Source organism: Meles meles, chromosome 4 (assembly GCF_922984935.1).
Source record: "Meles meles chromosome 4, mMelMel3.1 paternal haplotype, whole genome shotgun sequence".
In the NCBI taxonomy this organism is placed as follows: domain Eukaryota; kingdom Metazoa; phylum Chordata; class Mammalia; order Carnivora; family Mustelidae; genus Meles; species Meles meles.
This window is the reverse complement of record NC_060069.1, coordinates 46,875,630-46,897,070: the sequence shown is the minus strand read 5'-3', so window position 1 is coordinate 46,897,070 and position 21,441 is coordinate 46,875,630. Positions and strand designations below refer to the sequence as shown.

Below are 21,441 nucleotides of genomic sequence, written 5' to 3'. Positions count from 1 at the left end.
AGTGTATGTATAGAATAGTTTAGTCATCTAAGAAAGCTCTATTGGATGTGCTGACTCACAGAATGATGGTGCTAAAGGGTAGCCTTATCTAATCCTTTTGAGTTAGGTCAAGTTCCTTGAGAAAGCTACGCTATTAAAACCCTTACCCCCAATACTTACTCCATGGTACATATATACACCAAGGGCATAGAAGAAACCCACAACTCCAAGGCAGGCCAGGAACACTATGAACTTGAAGGCATCATTGTATAGTTTGAAGTTCAGAGGCCGAGGGTAGAGGATGGATCTGACCAAGTCCCCTTTGGCAGTATTGTAACCTACATGAAGATAATTGCAGGTGGAGTAAGGTCCTTTAATACAGTTTCCCCCAAACCCAAAATGGTTTGCATCAAGTTAAGGATTGGTTAATAGTGTCATTTGAATATGGAATGAAAACACCATTGCTAATAGTACATTTATATGGATTATTCTTACAAAATTGCCAGGAACAATAAATGGCATTCCTTAGCCCTGCTCAGTTTCTCTTGTTCTGGGAGTCAGTGTTTCAGTGGCTCACACAGTGCAGCTCCTCACTCAAGCATGAGACTGGGGACAAGAAGACTAAGGAACCAACAGATGCAGTCACCAGAGAAGATGAGCTGCTGAGAGAAGAAGACTTTAAAGCTCAAATATGCATTGAAAAACAATAGAAAATTAAGAGAAAAGGAAAACACGAAACAAGTAATTTCTTAAATAAATGTGCCTCTCATCATGTCATTTTTATGCTCAAAAACCTTCCAGAGCCTCCATTTTTTATAATAAAGTTCAAATTTCTAGACATGGCATTCCAAGCCCGATCAATCCAGTAGACTACTATCTTGCTAGACTTTTAACTAACACTGCTCTCAGAAGACTCCAGTGCATTCTTTCCTTTGTGTTTTGCAGAAACAGATCAGGATCTTTTTAGCTCTCTGATAAGATTGGCTAAATCCTTCCCATTCTATCAGGCTTGGAGCAATATGCCACTTTAACAAAATATCAAAATATGGGACTTCATATCAAACTCCATATCAGAAATAATTTCTCCCCTTCTTTAGAGTCCCTCTAATACTTAATCACATGACATCTATCACTGTTCTTTGTTTAGCTAGCTATAAATTCACTTGTCTCCTGACCCAGACCACAGTCTTCTTTAAGTTCAAGGAGTATCTCACTTTTTCTTCCCTTTAGCCCTCAGGGCATAGCACTTTGTAGATACCCATTAAAATCTAAGTCATTGGCAAAAAAAAAAAAAAAATTTGACTGCTAGAAATAGGTCACTATTGTTAAGTATGAAATGCCTTAATTCCTTAATTCCTATGCCTTTTGAACATCTTGGCTCCTCAAACATGGCTTTGTAGGCTTTGGAGACAAGGAGCAGAACTTTCTCTAACCTGCTGCTTCAGCATTTTACAAGCTCAGATCAGGGTGTTTCCATGATTACCATCCATTAGGTGCTGCTTATCAGCTAGCTGAGAGATGTTCTTATGCCTACTGACTACTTTGAAACAAAACTTGATATTTTTAATTAAAAAAGAATCAGGTAGAACAATTGAATCATAGACTAACTAAAGCTTAGGGACAACAAAGTCCAAGGTATGTTTTGAATTTGTGCTTGTGTGGGCTGGCAGAAACACAGGTCAGGGGTAAATATAGTGAGCTAGGATAGGTCATGGAAGGTATTGTCTGCATCATGTAATATGAAAGATTGGGCATAATATTAAGAGTTTTGAAAAGTTTTTGAGCATGGTGTGCATAAACTGCTTCAAAATATGTTTTAGAAATGTGACTTGGTGACAGAGCAAGGGATAGACAGAATGAAAGTCAAGACAAAGTATTTCAGGCAAAAACTCAAATGGAACAGTCAAAACAATATTTCTCTGGTAATAGTTAGACAGGAGATGATGAAGGGCCTGGACAAAACACCAACTGTAGGGGATGAAGGAGAGAGAGACAGGACTTGGAGGTATTTGTAGAATCAACAGGATGTGGTGCCCTACTTGGTTCGGGAAAAGTAAGGAGTTAAAGGCGATGTGGAAGGACTGGCTAGATGGTAAAGCCGTCAACAGAGGAGGATGAGTCCTTTACATGCTTCGACATTGAAGTGTCTGTAGGGAAACTAAGTGGAGGTATCCAGCAGGGATCTTGAAATAATATCCTAGCAAGCAGCACTTTAAAAGGAAAAAGTCCTCAAGCAATGATTTTGGAAGTGCTTTCTTGGTAATCACTCAGAGTGGGTATAGAAGGAAAAGAAAAGAAGCACGTGGACATAAAACAAAAACAAAAACAAACAAACAAACCTACAATAACATAGTCTTGCCTTTGAGGACATCTACTTCATCTCTGTATATGCTTCATCATAGACACATGGTTTAACAACAAACCATTCAGTTGGAAATGGTGGCACCTTAGAATAACAAGGGTCTGACTACAAATAGGTATGGCTGTTATTACCAGAATGTAGCGAACTCCATATTCCCACACAAAATTGTTCCAATCCAATTCCCCCACCTCTAATCATGAACTAAATTTACAAAAGTGGAATCTACCAACCTGTTTGCAAGACAACTGCTCTCACTGGCCCTTGTCCAGACGGCTTGACCTGGATAACGTCTGTCCCACAGAAAAGGACATGCTTCCGATAATCTTCCAAGCTGTGGGATTTCCAGGCCATGGTGCTGTCCACATGGGGCAATGGTGTCTTTGTGACAGGTATACTTTCTCCTGAAGAAGATTGTCTTTTGTTGATTCCATGTGATCTCAGGTAGTCATTTAGAGCTGGTACTTTCCAGCTTTAAGAAAGTATACAAACACAGCTATTCAGGTCTTACTGAGCATCCCCTGAGTCAGATGACTTCTCAGGGATGCTGGTGATGCAAGAAGTGGTATATTTGGCTATATATCAGATATTTACTTAATTTAAATTTACCTATATTTTCCATACCTGGTCTGCATGGAATGCTATTATAATTTAAAAAGCAGGCCATTTTAGCAAAGGGAATTGTCACTTAAATGTCCACATTAGTATTCCTTAAGCCCAGATCTATGCTAGGCAATGAAGGAACTAAAAAGTAAAATGTGTATAACTGGGGTGCCTGGGTGGCTCAGTGGGTTAAGCTTCTGCCTTCGGCTTGGGTCATGATCCCAGGATCCTGGGATCAAGCCCCAAATCAGGCTCTCTGCTCAGCAGGGAGCCTGCTTCCCTCTGTCTCTCTGCCTGCCTATCTGTCTACTTGTGATCTCTCTGTGTAAAATAAATTAAAAATCTTTTTAAAAAATGTGTATAATTATTATTATTCCCTTTCATCTACTTGTTTATCCATCCATTCATCCATTCATTCAACAAATATTCAACAAAAAGTGCTTTTTCTGTGCCAGGCACTGCTCTAGGTGCTGAAAATACACTAATGAACAAGGCAAACAGAAATTCTGCCCTCAGAGGCCCAGGGGGGCTAAGCCAATAAAGAGTAGTATATAATTAATGAAAATACAATAAGAGAAGTATTTTGGTAGTAGTACCAGGTGATCTGAAGATCTAACCCAAGAGGGGATTATCCAGGAAAGAGGTCCTGGACAATTAATAAATGACAACTCAAAAGGAAATGAGGCCAACTAGATCAAGGGGAAGAGGAAAGTGTTCTTGGAAGAAATGAGAGCAAGAGCTTGCTGTGCTCTGGGCACTAAAGATGGCTGAGAGTGTTTGGAACATTGAGTGTTGACGGTAGAGGTAGAGTCCTAGAAGTACAGAGATGAACAAGAAATTACACCCTCATACAATCTATAAAATATTTTTCATGATGTTTTTGGAGCTTGTAGTGAAAACTGGAAACCAATATAACAGGACATCTTTTTTTTTCTTTCTGGATCATCTCAGCTCTATTCTCATTAATTAATACTTCTAAATCGTTAGATCAATGACATCTATCTTCATCTTCCCTCCCTCCTGTGTTCTTGTTTTATATTTCCCAGTGGTGGGTTGTTCTTCACAATCTGGATATCTTACTAGCATCCCCAAGTCACCATATCTACAATATCTACAATCCGTATTAATATTTTCATCATGAAACATCCTCCTGACTATTTATGGTACCACTCTTTTGTTTACAGTCTCAGAATCACCTCCTTTTCCCATGCTCCTCCCTCTCATGGATTGATTCTCCAACTCTTACTGCTTTTGCCTGTGAGTGGGTCTCACTGATTCATTCTTGGACTCTTGCATTTGGATCCCAAAGGCTTCTTTGGTAACTGCTGACTCATGGTGATTGCCTTATCAATAGATTACCTGTAATTGCTTAGCCCCTTGACAGGAAACACATTTTAATAATAATAATTTGAGACTACAGTAGAATTAATACCTCTTTTTTAAAATGAGTAATTATTTCACCCACAATCTGGCTTGACCTCCTGAGATGGGAGAAACCTTCAGTCTTTCCTTCTTTTTTTTTTTTTTTTTTTTTTTTTTTTTTTTTTTTTTTTCTCATTTTATTTATTTTTTCAGCGTAACAGTATTCATTCTTTTTGCACAACACCCAGTGCTCCATGCAAAACGTGCCTTCTATGTGTCTCCTTTGCTATGACACTACTACCACACTCACTCACACACTCTTGATACCAGATGGGTGAGGGTTTTCCCCACAACAAGCAATTCTGTGCCACTAGCTGGTTGTCCTACAATTTAACTGAATGCAATTCAATCCTCACACTATCTGCCTAGAGACAGCATCAGATCTCACAGCTTAAGGACACAGTCCCATAGGACTGTTCCCCCCCATTTCAGATGCTAGTTGCAAATCCACATTGTCACCTACACTTCTGACTAATAAATCTAAGGTTCCCACAATCCCCTTCTGGGGTTCAATTAATTTGCTAGAGTGGCTCACAGAACTCAGGGAAATACTTGCATTTACTAATTTGTTAAGGGATATGTCAAAGGATACAGATAAATAGCCAGATGAAAAGAAACATAGGATGAGGTTTGGAAGGTTCCCGAGTGCAAACTTTCTCTCTTGCTAGATTTTCAAAGCCACCACAAACTGGGCATCACTGGCTCTTTTTCCTACACATTCCAGCTAAACCAGGCCACTGCTTATCCTATTACTGACTGCCATTCTTTGCTGGTACTATTCCTCTACTTTTCCTGATGGCAGCAGGAAGACGGGTTATTTAAAATACAAAGAAAATTAGCCCAGAGTTTAAAAGGATAGGTTTCAGAGACAAAATAAAAATGCTAATAACACTTTCTGGCTCTCAGATTTAAAAAGCACTAGAATGAATTTAAAATTCCACCAGTCTTCTGCTAAATGTTCAATTAGCAAAATAACATGTCATATTTCTAATTTGGAAATAGTATTATATTGATTATAGTTACACAAATTCAGGTTCTCTCTCTTCTAGGTAATAACTGAGGGCAAGGACTTTGACATTAAAACTTTTTATACTGTTCATTTTCCTTGCTGGTATGTAATAGGTTCAAAAGACATATTTTTGCTGAATGCCTGGGTGAATTGAATAAAAACAATTACCCAGGTTTTCCTATGATTGGTTTTTCAAAACTTGTTTTCTACGTGATGCATTTTTACATCCTAAGGTACAAGAAGCTATACAATTTTTATTAGTGATCTTGAATATTCTCAAGAAATTCCTTTAGCCAAGCATTGTTCCTAACTCATTCTCTTTCAAACAATTATGCTATTTATTCTTTGTTTGGCTTTACCAGTTATGTTCTAAGTGGTTTTGGAAAAGGGAAAGAACCTTTTTGACAAATCTACAAATCACTGTATCCCCATTGTTTTTGAAATCAGCCTTTGTAAAAGCAGATACTTAGAGACAATTTCTAATGTTTTTCTGCTTTTGAATCACAGAATATTAATCTACAATACAGTCTTAGGCTAATGTTGGTGGATAGCTTCTGCACGCACTACCCACAGTACTGGTGGCAGGCAGGCATTCAATCAACCAGAGATGGAAGTCATTTGGAGATAATGTTCCAAAGATAACATTCAAATCAGATATGATTTTACACAGAAATGACTTTCAAGGCTCTTTTACGCTATTCACATATTAATGAGGAGTCTCGTGCTTGGCCTTTCTCAGAATCCCAAGAAAGAGTGATTTGCCTACAAATGTTTGGAGGTCTAAAGAGTCTGGAGAGTGTTTTAGAAGGACAAGCACTCATCATCAACTTCCGCTGACTTCTGGGACCTGGGAGCACTGGCTGCTGTGAAGTGGGATTCTGCCTCTTAGCCGCAATGAGCCAGTGCCTCCTCATGAAGTGCCACGTTCTTGTCTGTTCTATTTCGGGGCCATTCGACTGGAAGCTGTTGGAGGCTAGTGGTCATCTCTCATTTGTCTTGCCACTCAGGAACTCAGCACAGTGCCCGGCACAGAGTAGGCATTTCCGAACCTTTATTGAATAAATGGATGGACGAATGAGTAAATGAAAAAAAGGGAGAAGTGAAAGACAGAAGGAAAGGAAAAGGGAAGAGAGAAAAGAGCTGACCTAGCAACTCATTACAAGCTTGGCTGACAGGATGCAAATGTGACATCACCACTTCAGGAAATTCCCGTGTGTTCAACTTGGATCTCAGCACACGACCCACACACACATTTCAAATATGTCACTAAGTCTAATGAGTAGAGGGAGAAGGAGGGGATTGTGGCAGCGGTGATACTACCAATCTGTCCCATAAGAGAATGAGGGGTCTATAGTTTCAGGCCTATGTTCTCAGGTCAAAAGACCTGGATTTGAGTGTTTTACTTTCTTCTTGGCATTTATGTTTGAAAACGTGTCATTGGAAATTTATGTCATTTACCAATTCTCGTGGTTTTTTTTTTTCCTCCCCACTAGACTGTCACCCCCATGAGGGCAGAATCTTACCTGCCCTTTTCACTGCTATATCCCCAGCACCTAATAGAGTGCTCCATAAACAGGAGCTAATACACATTTATGGAATGAATGAATGAATGGATAAATAAATAAGCAAATGAATCCAAATAGCAACTCTACCACTTTGAAAATGTGTGACTTTAGGCAAATGACTTATCCTCTCTGGGCCTTAGATTCTCCCACCTAGAGAGTTATAGATTGAATGAAATAATATATGTAAAACATTAGCATAATGCTGAATATATACAAGAAAGAGAAACGAGTTATTGTGCCAAGAGAAATTTCAGAACATTAATAGAATTTCCCCCACAGTATTTATTCCCTTTTGCCTCTTGACTGCTTTGTGAGGAGCTATAACTTGAAGGGGTTCACCTCCTTCAGAGGCAGAAAGGACTGAGGAGTTGGTAACTGGCTTTTGGGTCTCAGAAGTCATTCATAAGTTTGACCATGAACTTTAGAGACCACCTGAGAATAAAAATAAAGCTTTTCTGTTCACTATGCCTTCCCTCTACTACTTTTCTAGCTAAATAAAAATCTCTGGATTGGAAATTAGAAGGATCCAAAGGAAACTTAGATATTATGTGTCCTTGAGAGAAGCGTAAAGAAACACTCTAGAAGTTTCTGAAAACTAAGCGAAAGGTACCACTTGGCTTCCTTTTGCAGGGACACAGGCCTGGGACATTTCCCAAGCCCAGAGTGTGGAGTGGGGGCAAAAAACAAAAGAGTTACCCTAAACCAGACCTACCTCCCCAGTGCTTTGCATCAGGGGACACGCCAACTGAGGGGAACACCTGACTTATACCATTACTTATTCTCAAGGATGGCAAATTTGGAACAAAAATTAAAACTAAGTTTAGTTATAAAATTAAATTTCTTGCATAATTGAGCTTATGGCAATAGGATGAGGCTAAGGAGATGAGAAGGAGGAAGATCCTATAATGGGCATGTGCTGTGAGTAGGAATATCCATTTGAGAGAAAAAAATGATAAGGCACAAGAAATGAGAGCTTTACCCCTCTTAGAATCATCCTCCTCCTCCCATGGTCCCTCCTGTTCGGAAGCAAAAGCCACCTCGGACCCTGATACTTGCTAGCTGGCCAGTCTGATCTCTCTCCACCTGGGTTTCCTCATCTGGAAGTTGGGTATTATAATGGTTCTTCATTTATTTTATGTTATGATGAAGTGAGATATAAAAGTTAGTTATAAAATGTAAATTGCTCTAGAGATGCTAGGAGTATTTGCTATTTTTCTTCTAAATAAAGATATAAAGACTTCCATATCTGCAAAGGACTGGTTTGCACATAGAAAAACAAAAAACAAAAAGCTGAGTCAAATTTGTGGACAAATGCTCTAGGAAGACATATGCATTTTCAGGAATCTAAGCATAATCTAATTGTTCAATCAGGATCCTTCTTACAAATAGTGTACATGAGCGGGCAGATCTATGTTGACTGTGTAATAATGTATTTAAAGCATGGTGGTATTTAGATCTTACTGAAGAAAACAATGAGAAAGAAATATATGTACTTCTGTTTTATGGGTTTGTCCCTAAAATTGACATTTATTTAGTACTTAGGTTACGTAGATATTAATGCTGGTTACCTTATTTTTCCAGAAACAGACCTAAGAAATGCCACTTACTTCTTAAGGTCATTTTAGGTCAATTCTGGAAAATTGTGGAAAAGCAGCATTGTTTACCCTCTCTACTTCTCCGGAACTCTCTGAGTTTTCCTGGAATCAAGGCAAGAACCATACACCCAAGTCAGTACACCCAGGGGCATAAACCTGATCAGTCCTCCCCTTCTTCCTCACAGCCATGCTCCTTTGCCAGTGAGAAAAGCCATTCTTCACTCGCAGGCTGCTGGAAATGTGAGAAAGTTGCTACCTGGGAGTGAGGAGGACAGTTTTTCTTGGGCTTGAGGTTTGTGCATTGGGTACTATGGCAACATTCTGGATAAAGGATATGATCAGTATGCAAATCCTCATCGCTATCATTATAAGGCAGTTAGATTTCAACACACTAAAGGGGTATTTTGTAATTATACCGAGCATATTTATGTTTACTACATTTTCCTGCCTCAATTTTAAATTAAGCAGACCCATTTTTAATGTGAAATCTGCTTATGTTGAACAATTTAGGAATTGGTAATGTACTTTACATTTAGGTGATATTAAAAACGTGTGTGTGTGTGTGTGTGTGTGTGTACGCACGCGTGCATGTGTGTTTGTATTTTTCCTGTCTTTAGCAACTTGGAAACAGAAAAATACAATTTGTAAGCAGCAAAAAACAAATATTTTCTATTTTGTGTTATCGTATGGTTTCTTCTTATATGATGCCCTGTGTATTTGGGGATTTTTTGACTAAAGAATATTTTATACCTAGTGCCTTGCTAATTACACAAATTCAAGTGAACTTTATGAAGTACAAACGAGAATAAGAATGACAGTTCAAACCATTACAAGAAAACTGGCTTTCTGCCCAGTAAGATCAACTGGAAACACAATTCTAAAGAACAGAACTGTTATATGGCCTTTCCTTGAAGGTTCAAGTCAATCTCCTTCCCAGGGAATCCTGGGGCTCAGTTTTCCATCTACAGAGAGCAGGGTTGGGTAAAATCTCTGCACCCTGCCAACTGTGAGAACTGTTGGTTTCCTGTTGTGTTGTGCTTGGATAGGCGTGTAAACCATGCTCGTGTTTATGAAGATACTGTGCACCAAGCAGTCTTACACATTCACCCTCCTCTGAACCAATGCACCCAATTCACCCCACCCATCAGGAAATGAACCAATCACATGCATTAGACTTTTCTTCTATTTATAAATTTTGTATTTATTGTCATTTGATTCTTAAGTTATTAAAGGTTTCTTCTTTGCATATATGGAGTCTCCATCTGCATGAATAGCCTAGTTGTGTCTCCCTCACCTGTCTCCCCACATCTTAATATCAGGCTGGTATAAAGCAGGTCAGGATGTGTTGATGCACTTTGCTAACTCTTGGCCTAGGCGTTGGACAGGAAAGGAGAAGCTCCATGACAACAGCCTACCTGTGAGCATGCCTTCATTCACCACACAGCTTCCGTCAATCAGAATAGCATCACAAGGCAATGAGAATTTTCCTGGAAGAATAAGAGTATCTCCAGGAACCAAGAGACGGGATTCCAGCTCCTGCAAACCTACACAACAGCAAAAGTTCCATGATTGGCTGATCTAGTCATGTTTTTACTGAAAAATGCAAGTGGCTGAGAACTCTAAACCAACCTGCTGACCAAGAACCACACTACACATTCACTTGCTCCAGCTCCTTTCTGCTCATTTGCAGAATCACAGAAACCAGGATTACGGATTTGATTCCAGGGCCATAGCTAAAGATTACCAGAGTAACAAGATTCTAACTTGATCTTAGTACTTAGGACAGTTCTCTGTCCATAGGAGATACTCCAGGGTATCGGTCATCTGAGAGGTGCCCCTTTAATGCTGCTTACTTGCTGGGGCTGGGCTCCTAACCCACTTGGCATACTCTGTCTTTGGAGTGGGGCCTAGTGTAAATCATTCAGACAGCTTCTGCTGCCCTAAGGTGAAGCTCCTCACTCGTTGCAAAGAACCATGACCTCCCTACTCCAGGCTAAATCCAGAGAAAATGCCAAATGCCCAGCCATCAGCAATTTACAAGAATTACTCAGGGCTGGATTCTGAATAAGGATTGTAAATGTTATGATTCAGGGTCTGTTTGGGATGGTTAGTAAGGGAATTCAAAAAGCCTTAAGAAGGCTTACTGAGAAACATTCAAATGAGTGAAGTATGGAAGGCAGAGGGAACTGGAAGCAACCCAGACACTGGGTGGAAATGGTTCAATCAAGGCAAGGCATGCAAAGCACCCAGGTTACAAAATTCAGTGAGATGCTCACCTTCTGGGTCCTGCAAACACAGAGGAAATTTAGCATGATCTTTCCTCCTTAACTTTTGCATCTTAGAAACCTTATTTGCCTCACTTTAGCCCCAGACCTGGGTTTAATCAGAGAAGAATTTTCTCCTCAACTAATAATCAAGAACAGATGAGACTGATTCCACCCCGAAATATTAGGATGCTGAAGCTGGCAGAACATATCACTTACCTGTGCCCTTTACGGTGACCGTAACCTGGACTTTGTTGTGGTCCTCCACAAGGTTGTGCAGCTTAATTGATTGCTGCCAATTCAAAGTTCACGTTTAAACATCAGATAGCCCGTAACTTGAAAACCGCATGATCTCAATACGGTAAAAACAGAGCCTGCCATCGCAACCAAAGCAACTGTGGGCAAAGGGTCAAGCTCTGCTTTTGATGCTTCTGCTTCCCTACCCCGACCCCTACCCTGACCAACCCCCAACCAATAGCAATAAATATGCTAATCCATTTAATACTATTTCAATTCCAGGAAACATAATGCGCAACCACCCTGCGCAAGGACCAATGCTAAGTCCTGAGGCCGCACTTCTTGAAGGCACCTGATGAAGCAGGGGAAAGACAACAAGACCATGAATAGGTTACTTTCCCTCTTGGTACCTCTTTCCCATCTATAAAACAATTAATCTGGGTTTGATCTTTCCATTGCAAGATCCTGGGAATATTTGGGTTGTGTTTTGATTTTATGTGGAACAACCATCCCTTCCTTTATGAACAGGTGGCTTTTCATCTTGGGGATGTCTGCAGACTAGACCAGTGCTGCTCGTTTTGGAAGCCTGGTGCTTCCAGTAAGGCATTATTCAACCTAACTCCCTTTTCCTCATCTGAAAATGGAGACAATAGCAGTATCTGTTTCAGATGGCTTTTAAAATTTAGTTAGTGCCTATCTTAGTTCTCCCTTTGAATAGTACTCATTACCATGGTAAGAGCTCAGTAAGTATTAATGATTAATAAAAGTTGTTGCTGGATAAAAAATTGTCGAAGTGCGTCATCAGGGAAGATCTGCTTGGGGTGGAATTCACTGAGATATGACCCTGTTCGAAGTGGAGGAATTAGAAGCTGCCTGGAAAAGTGGAGGCAGAGTCTTCCAGGGAAACTCAGGAGAGGGGAAGGCAGAGGTGAGAGAGCATGTTCTCCACGCAGTTCCCCATATCGACTGTAGGGGGCGCCATCGGCTGGGGCTTTCCTGGAAGGCACAGCCCGGCTCACCTGGATACTCAGGAGAGATCTGAATACTGTCAACAGTACTGAAACACAGCCCAGCTTAATGCAAGTATAAAACTTTCTTTCAGATGTTAGGGTAAATTATTTTTATCTGTCCTATTGATGATTTTTAGCCGATGGTAGCCAATGTCACCAGACTAAGACAAGCATTAAACACAATTATGTAACTTTCCTCTTGAGAAATATAATAAATTCGTGTTTTTATTTATACAGAACAATTTATTCTTCTCTTCAGTTTTTATAAAAAGCTACACTTCGAACATGTGGACCAACCGAGTGGAAGAGGTGATATTACTGTTTGCTAGGTACATGTTCAGTGCCCTAAATTGACTTCCTGTGGCTTGCCAAGTGGGGCATCCATTTTAATGATGGATAATGGTGAGAAAGTGAGCCTCGGTTCTGTGACAAGAAAACTGGATTCAGTCAGGATTCCTGATTTGTGGGTCAGGTTTACACACTAACCAGCCATGTACTCCTATATAAGAAATTTCACGTGATAAGTTAGTTGTTCCTTCTCCCTGAACATTGAATTGAATCATTTTCAGTTACCTTCCAAAACTGAACATGGTCTGATACTGATTTATTTTGCATATCAGAGATTTATTCAAAGCCCCCAAGGCTTCATAGAAGAAATACCCAGTGTTTCTTATGGCTTACATTCATTATTTTTAAACAGTTTAGAACATTAAGTCACTACTCTGTGCCAGGCACAGTTGGTAAGCACCTGGAAGGTATTGCTTGATTTTTTCTACTCCTCAAACTAATCCGACAATTAAAATGTTATCATCTCCAGTGTACATATAACAAAATAAAATCCAAACAAAAGCAAAACCAAGACAAACTAGGGGCTTGAAAATGTTAAAGTAACTTGCCTACAATCATTCACTTACTAAGTATTAAGATTGACAATAAAACCCTAGTTCATCTGACTCTAAAGCCTTTTCTGTTGATGAATACATTCTCCTAAAGTGCTTCAAAATAGCTTTTTTTCCTGTAAGAAGATAAATAACCTTCCTTATAAATTTCTTTAAGTTACTTTCTTGCTTAGCAAACTCTTTTAGTCAAAGCCATGATAACTTCAACCTAGCTTAAGAGGATGATAATCAACACATTTGGAAGTGGTGAAGTATGAGTTCATAATGATTGACTGTAACTCTCAAAACTCATTATGGCATCAAGCCGGATTTATTCATCAGGCTTAGCGTTCTGTGAGACCTGTCATGCTTCCACGCCTTTGTTCAAGCTCATATTCCGAATGCTCACCCAGGTTTTCCACTAGCCAGTTGTTCGAATCCTTCACATAAAGCCTTTCTCAAATGTCACTTCCACCCTGTATGTCACTAACATCCCCAGAAAGGATTAATTGTTCCGCTGTCTGTGTTCCCACCTGTATTAGTGGCCTGATCACCTTCCATTACAGCTGTTTACTTGTCAGGTCTCCCCTGTGAAGCAGGCAGTTCAAAGAAGACCCAAGTACTCATCCAGGCACCCTGGGAGTCTATCCCATAGTAGGCCCTCAGCAAACACTTCTTTCATAGAACTGAATTATTTTACTCCCCCCAACAACACCGGAGAAGGATAATGTAAGCATCCTCTTCCAGCTAATGTACCAGGAAACTCTACAAACGCGGGTTTCTATGACAACCAATCAGTTAGGAGAAAGCGAGGGCTGTGATGCTTGCCCTGATTTGGAAGCTCGCTGCCTCCTTTTCCTTAGGCCCCCTCTGGTTTCTCCAGTCCCTGCTTAGTGGGACCAGGATCGGTTTCCAAGACTAATTTGCATATTGTTATTACTCGGCATCTGTTGCTGTGTGTCCTTGTGTTTGCTGTGGCTGGATTTCCTCCAGAGATGAGTAATGAGGGCATTAACTCAGGTATCTTTTGAGTCCAGTTCCGTCATGACTGAAGGCCAGAGGCACTGTGGGTCAGATACTCTCCGCGCTATTTCTAGCAGCGGCCTGTGGAGCCAGCGATGGAGTGTGCGAATTAGCTCAGTGTAAATACAGCTGAATGCCAACCCAACTTGCACTCACACCTGCACAGACTTGTTAGGGGCTGCCACGGGGGTTTTCTTGGCTTAGGCAAGGTTACTCTCTCTTTGCGGTGTGATTTGGAGCTAGCGTAGATAGAGAATGATAGCTTATCCCACTCCTGCCGACACCACTTCCCCTCTTGCAATTTTCAAGGCTGGTATTTGTTTAGCAGGATTTAGAGAGGACCGAAGATGGCCCTTCCATTCCTGGCAAAGCCTTTCCCCAGTCTTTTTTTGTAATAAAATGATCAAACAATGGTTTACTGCTGCAAGGAAACTCCTAGGCCGCTTTGAAATTTTGCTCAGTGGGACTGTGTGAAATACTTGACTTGGAATCAGGAAACCTGGGGCCATGGTCTGCATAGCCACCATCACACGGGGAGCCTAAGCAAGTCACTTCCCCTCCCTGACTGTTCCCTCCTTTTCCTCTCCGGTGGTGGGAGGATACAATCATCACAAGTCTATCCTTTTAGAGTTTGCCCTGCCCCACACAAGCGTCTGTTACGGATGTGGGAACCCACTTTAATAGTGAAGATTGTTGAGGATTTGTGACTTCAACTGCAAAGATACAGTTTCAGGAAATTGGCTTATTTCCTGCTGTGGTACCTGCCGCTTTACAGGGTGGGTCAGATAAGCTTTTGTTAACAAATAGGAGATGCTAATGGGATTAGTCTCTCCTTGTTAAAGAACTCTTGGGCAGTACTTCGTTCAAGTGAAGTTCCCAGGCCACTCACTACTTTAAGCAAAGGCATTTCAGAACTTTTAAAATGTAGAACCAAAAAAAAAAAAAAAAAAAATTAAAATGTAGAACCTGAATGTTCAAGATTCATTAAGGATTTTAAAATAAATATTAAGAAAGCTACAAATGGGAAAATAGAGCATACCTACTTTTGGAAAAGGAGAACTTGATAAGCAAAACAGGAAACCCAGAAACCCAGAAAAGGAAAAGAGAAACATATTTGACTACACACATTTTTAAATCTGGGAAAAGTCAAGGTCAAAAGAAAAAAGATGGATTAAAAAAATGAAACTTCTCCACATGTACGATGGATATGAAAAGACAGTAAATAGAAAGGAAAAATGCATATATCTATTAGAGAAAAATGTGTCTAATCTCACCAATAGTCAGCAAAATATAAATTAAAACAATGATGGGACGTAATTTAAAAAAATGTTAGCTTGAAAAATTATAAACATTAGTATATAACACCAAATGCTGGTGAGGATCTGGGGAAATGGATACTCCTATATGTTGCTGTTATTTTATTTGAAGAAAATAATATCTCAGTATCTATTAACATCCAAGATACATGTATCTTTTGATTCAACAATGTGGCTTTTGGTTGCTTTGCTAAAAAACAAAACAAAACAAAACAAAACTGTGAACACTAAAATGTAAGGATACATCCATAGTGTAGTTGTGTGTAATTCAGCATACTTATGGAAAAATTGGAAAGGAAGCCCCTATTTTCCATAAAGAAAAGGATTGTTGAATAACTTATGATCTACCATGGAATGTCACACCATGATTTTTGAAATATGGTTTAGAATTATTTATTTACCTGCTGGATGGCCACTGCATGTATTGTAAAGTGAAAAATACAAGTTCCAGATTAATAATCAAAGTACCTTCCTGTTTTAATAAAACAAATTAATAAGTATATAAATAAATCTCTATATAAACTAGAATTTCTGTGCATCCTATAGAGTAGAAAGAGTGAAAAATATGTCCACTGATGATGCCATTAATAAATAACTAAATAGATGTATTTGGATCCTAGTGCTTGAAATTGTCCTTTGGTGGATTCCTCTGCAACAACAGCTCTTAAGCTTTTAGCATGCATCGCAATCACCTGTAATGAAACTATGAAAAAGCACGGATTCCTGTTTTACTCTGAATATTTGGATTTAATAGGTAAAGAGCTTAGGAGACTTGAGTAATTCTCTCACTGAAACATTGCCCTCTAGAGTAAAGAATCAAACCTATTTTTTCTGTAACCCTTCCCCCAGGAATCTCTATATTTCTTTTCTGTTTCCCTCAAGACAGTTGTACCTAAATTCTAAGTGAAGAAATGGGCATTGTAAAGAAATTTTTTAAAGATCTTATTTATTTATTTGACAGACAGAGACCACAAGTAGGCAGAGAGGCAGGCAGAGAGAGAAAGAGAAGAGGAAGCAGTCTCCCCGCTGAGCAGAGAGCCTAATACAGGGCTCAATCCCAGGACCCTGGATCATGACCTGAGCCGAAGGCAGAGGCTTTAACCCACTGAGCCACCCAGACACCTCTGTAGAGAAATTTTAAAAGAGAGACTGAAGTTTGTCGTAAACATGTAGATGGGAAATGTGTAGAACAAAAACAGTATTTAAGTGGGGAAATATGTGGAAACACTCTAGGGGGCATAACATAGCATGTGGTAATACCCCATTTACTGGGGACCCATTGATTAGAGGTAACAGAAATTTGTTAAGTTGGCTTAGGCAGGTGAGAATTTGTGAAGATGCAGGGATGTCATATAAACCTAAGGTGGGGTGAAGCCAGAGGTCTCAATGGATCCCAACAGAAACAGGAAAAGCTATGAGGAGCAGGTCATTCATTCTCTTTCTCCCTCAACCCTCTCCTTCTCCCTCAGCCTCTCCCCTGGACTCCATATTGCTCACCTCTGTGTTTCACTGTGTATTTGGCTCATTCTTTTGCTCTTTCTCTGCATAGCATTTTCTCTGTTTGTCCCCACACAGGGATCAAAGGTAGTCACTCTGGTCCTAGCTAGGCAGCATTTCTCAGATCACATTCCTAACAGAGTATAACGAACAGCTTCAAGCCCTTAGGCTTGGATCCCAGGCAAAAAGTTATATTGGCATCATTCCTGTCGACAAACTGGCTTCTCCAGAGTCAGGTGACCCCTGTTCCAACTATGTGTGCCAGTGCATTGATAGAGCCATTGAAACAAACTAGCTGCAGGCTGCTAGAGCTCGGGGTGCTCTCAATGGTCAGAGAAGAGGAGGGAGGCAGATCACTTGCTCCAAAATATGTGTGCTTAATTTCATGCCTGTCAAAAAGTAGGAGGCTGGAGAGAGTAACCCAAGTTCATGGTCCAGCCCCTGTTGAAGTCTGCTATACTTTATGTCCTTGGGTTCTATGAGCTACTGGTACATATTTATAATATATATCCATTGGATAATTAGGGTAGTTTAAGTAGGTTTCTATTATTTGTACACATCCTGATCTGATTTGTTTATCTGGTAGGTAGGCTAACACCTAATAGTTGCACCTAAGGGTCTAATGGAAGTGACTCCAGTCTAACACATGCACCCAGATTTCTAGTGGTCAGAAAATTTCTTAGTAGTGTTCTGAAATTTTCAAGGGCTCTTTTTCATTCCTTATTTGTGGCCCGGGCAAAATAATAGAACCCTCATGGTGAGACCTAAAAAAATAGAGTATAGCTTCCACCATTTACAGCTGAGGAAAGTGAATCCAGGGAAAACAGAGTCCAGAGAGTCATACAATGAGTGAGCCAGTGGTTGTTAGCAGCCCTGTCCCCATATTCCCATGATGCTTCCCTATTCACATTATAGGGCTCCTCCCTTCCATCTCTGTGCCCGCTCCCATCTGTCCATTGCCCACTTTCCCCACTCCAGACATAATAATAAAAACAATGACAGTAATACTAGTGATAACAAGAACTAGCATTTGGTGAGTATCTACTATGTACCAGGAATATAAATATTCAAATTCATGGTTCCATTTAATCCTCTCAGCTGTAACATCAACACACACACACACACACACACACACACACACACACACACACACCTCTTATAGATGAGGAAGCTGATTATAAGGGCGTCAAGTAACACAAATAGGAGAGGTAAGAGGGAGATTTTTAACTTGAGTAGATAAGATCTCCATACCACAAAGGTCTTCAGAGAGTTCTGTATTTTTCCTGAGAACATTTAGATGGTTTGTGATGATGTATTCGAGTGAATGTATGTAGCTGTCTCCCCTGTGGAATGAAGGACGTGAGGGTAGGACCATATTTACTGATGTTTGACTTAAGCCAGACAGTGTATGAATGGCTTGCAGGTATCAAATTAGATATTCTAATAAAGCAAAGATTTCTCAAAATCTGTGGGCTATTTGTGGGCTTCACATTACATACATTTATCATACGACCAAGGTAAAAGCTTAGGACACTACGGTTTCCTATTGTGGCTGGCAGAATGTGTCAGATCTTTTATTATCCTTTTATTATCTATTTTCATGCTTTTGCCCAAATGTTTAGACTTCACCAAAAGGACTGTCACTCTTCCCCCTGACTTGGCAGCCCAGAAGAAAGTATTCACCACCACCAAAGGCAGTTTACGGGTCACTGTTAATATTTTCGTGATTTAAATTAGTTTGTGAAAAAACACACATAGGCACTCATTTTTTAAAAAGAAAAGAAAAAGCAGAAACAAATAAAGAAAACAGGGCCCTGTCATCCTCTCTCTCTAGTTCATAGAATTTCCATTCATTTAACTTCTCATGTTTAGGTTCTGTTTTCTAACTTTTTACATACTTATTGCTTCTCTTTCATTTCTCATCCAACATTTCATAACTCAAAATTTGTAGGATCTAAACCAGATAAAGAACAAATATTAGACCTAATATTTGTTGAGCGACTGAAATAGAGTTGGAATAAAAGGTCCTTTCAGTGACTCTTGTGTCAACACCCCGTGTCTGCCTTACTGACACGTGCCCAGAGCTCACTCTGCGGACATCTAGAAGTCGTCTCTCTTCTCACACGTGTGTTCGACTTCCATCCCCAGCTGCAGTACTAGATTTCTGCTGATGAAATATTGCCCATGCAGTAGAATTTTGTTTTATAAGGAGCCAGAAGCCCTGACTCTCTCACAAACCCCTTTCTGACCTGGAACAAGCACTCTGGATCTTAGTTCCTTCCCTCTCAATGAAGGATGAAGTTGGAGACGAGATGGTTTCAACAGGTCAGTAGGATTGACAGACTGACACATTGTGCTGTACCACCATCTGCCCCCCAACCCCATGTATAAGCTAATTCCACACTCAAGTTTTCAAAACTTTACAATAAATACAGTGAGACATCTTTTTGGAGTAGCCTCATGATTCAGCCTGATGACTCTTAAGCAAAGTTGCAGAACATTTTCTAGAAAGATGTTGTGGGAAGCTGAGACTTGCAGGGACTATAGGATTATAAGTAATATTCGGGAAAATTTTATTTCAGAATGCATTGTTATATTATTTATAAGACTGATTTTTTAAAAAAGGAAGGCTTTAAATGGCTATAAGATGAACAATAATGGAAAGTTACTATGTTAGCATCATTAACCCATCACAGCATTCTTTCCCACCATATTCAGACACAACCTCAGAGTCCTTCCAAACAGAGTATGCCATTCAGCCTTCAGTCAATAATCAGACTTTACAAGACCATTTTCATCTACCTGCCAGTCCTGAAGCACTCTTCTTGAGATCCCTCATTGAGTAAGACCTTGCTTTTTGCTTTATGACATAAGTTTAACAAAACAACTCCTTGCTCTCAGTGGAAATCCTGTAGGTTTTGCTGTGTGGGCACCAGAAGCTAAATAGAATCCCAGTGTGATTTCAGCTCTTACCTGTCGCAAATCATACACACTTAAGACAATGGAGAGAACAGACAAGATGATGATGGCCACAGCGTATTCTATGTAACCTTGAGACAGCCACAAAGTTAGGGTAAAGGCTTGGAACACGTAGAATGGATTTAAAACCTGCAGGTACAAAAACTGCATTTCAGTCACTTGCTTGGATCTTAGTGGCAATCAGGATGATGTCATTTCTTTATGGAAATTTTTAAAAAAAATTTTTTTACAACACACAATGATCTCTAATATTCAGGAATTCACTTAGAACTCAATTTCGGTAGAGAAAATGTCAAGCACAGAGAATGTTTTATGGTGGAAGCAAAGTTATTTTAAGCACTCAGAGCCTGACCACACATTGATCATTCTTATTTCTTTTGAACTTTGAAAAATATTTTAGAGCTGTCTGGGTGGCTTAGTTGGTTAAGTGTCTGGCTTCAGCTCAGGTCATGATCTCGGAGTCCTGGGATTGAGTCCTGCTTTGAGCTCCCTGCTCAGCGGGGATCCTGCTTCTCCTTCTCCCTCTGCCCCTTCCCCCCACTCATGCTCTCTCGCTCACTCTCTCTCAAATAAATGAATACAATCTTTAAAAACAACAAAAAAATAAAAAATATCTTATCAATAACAAAATCTAACAAGTTATCTTTTTAAACAGTATTTACCCATAATGGAAGAGAATTATGATTTATTCTCTCTCTCTTTTTTTTTTTTAAGTTTTGTTTATGTATTTGAAAGAGAGAGAGAGAGATCACAAGCAAGCAGAGAGGCAGGCAGAGAGAAGAGGAAGCAGTTTCCCTGCTGAGCAGAGAGTCCAGGACCCTGGGATCATGACATGAGCCAAAGGCAGAGGCTTAACCCAGGTACCCCGATCTAGTCTCTTTTGAAAACAAACTTCAGCTTTGACCATTTTATTGCATTCTTCACGTGATCACATGCTGCAGATTGAGTCAAGGTGTATGAGGAAGATGCAAGACTGCACTTGTATCCGAGTCATTTAAAAATAACATACTCTTCATGTCACAGGTCTTAGCACAATGCTCTGAGAGTCAGGCAAGTCAGCACAGGCCTGCTTAAACAGGGACCGTTGTGCCCATAGCTGTGGTGAAAAACATAGACAGAATCTATCCCCAGCCCAAAGATGGCCATCCATGCACATAGTTTTTTGGTCTCTTTATAACACTTTTAACTTTTTTTAAGCCCTCGATTGTCCCCATTTTGGCTTTGCTGAACCCACTATTAATGATAGCAGAGAGAGCAAACCTGAGGAGCTAGAGTCATATGATGTACACACATAGCATGAATTAAAGAGCCCATCTGAGCAAAACAAGAATTCTTTTCTTTTCTCTTTTTTTTTAAGATTTTATTTATTTATTTGACAGTCATAGATCACAAGTGGGCAGAGAGGCAGGCAGAGAGAGAGAGGTGGAAGCAGGCTCCCCGCTGAGCAGAGAGCCCCGATGGGGGGCTTGATCCCAGGACCCTGGGATCATGACCCGAGCGGAAGGCAGAGGCTTAACCCACTGAGCCACCCAGGCACCCCTAAGAATTATTTTCTAGATAAAGTGCTCTTTATGATGATTATGAATTAGATGCAGTATTACCTAAAACCAGTGCTATTCTTTCTACCTCTACTTTCTATAATTCTCTAACATGATAAATAAACTTCTCCATTAGTCCTGAAAATGAACTGACATCAGGTTAATAA

At 39.9% G+C, this 21,441-nt stretch overlaps 1 protein-coding gene across 1 annotated transcript in view; it reads right to left on the bottom strand.

Annotated features, from left to right (window-relative positions):
• ATP13A5 (ATPase 13A5) overlaps window positions 1–21,441 on the bottom strand; it is a 100,824-nt gene that overhangs the window by 57,099 nt on the left and 22,284 nt on the right. Inside the window, exons 7-11 of the mRNA XM_046003647.1 lie at window positions 19,731–19,865; window positions 11,016–11,088; window positions 9,948–10,076; window positions 2,572–2,742; window positions 160–317 (exon numbers count right to left, since the gene is read on the bottom strand). Of these exons, the coding sequence (XP_045859603.1) occupies window positions 160–317; window positions 2,572–2,742; window positions 9,948–10,076; window positions 11,016–11,088; window positions 19,731–19,865 (666 nt within the window). The remainder of the gene's footprint in view (window positions 1–159; window positions 318–2,571; window positions 2,743–9,947; window positions 10,077–11,015; window positions 11,089–19,730; window positions 19,866–21,441) is intronic.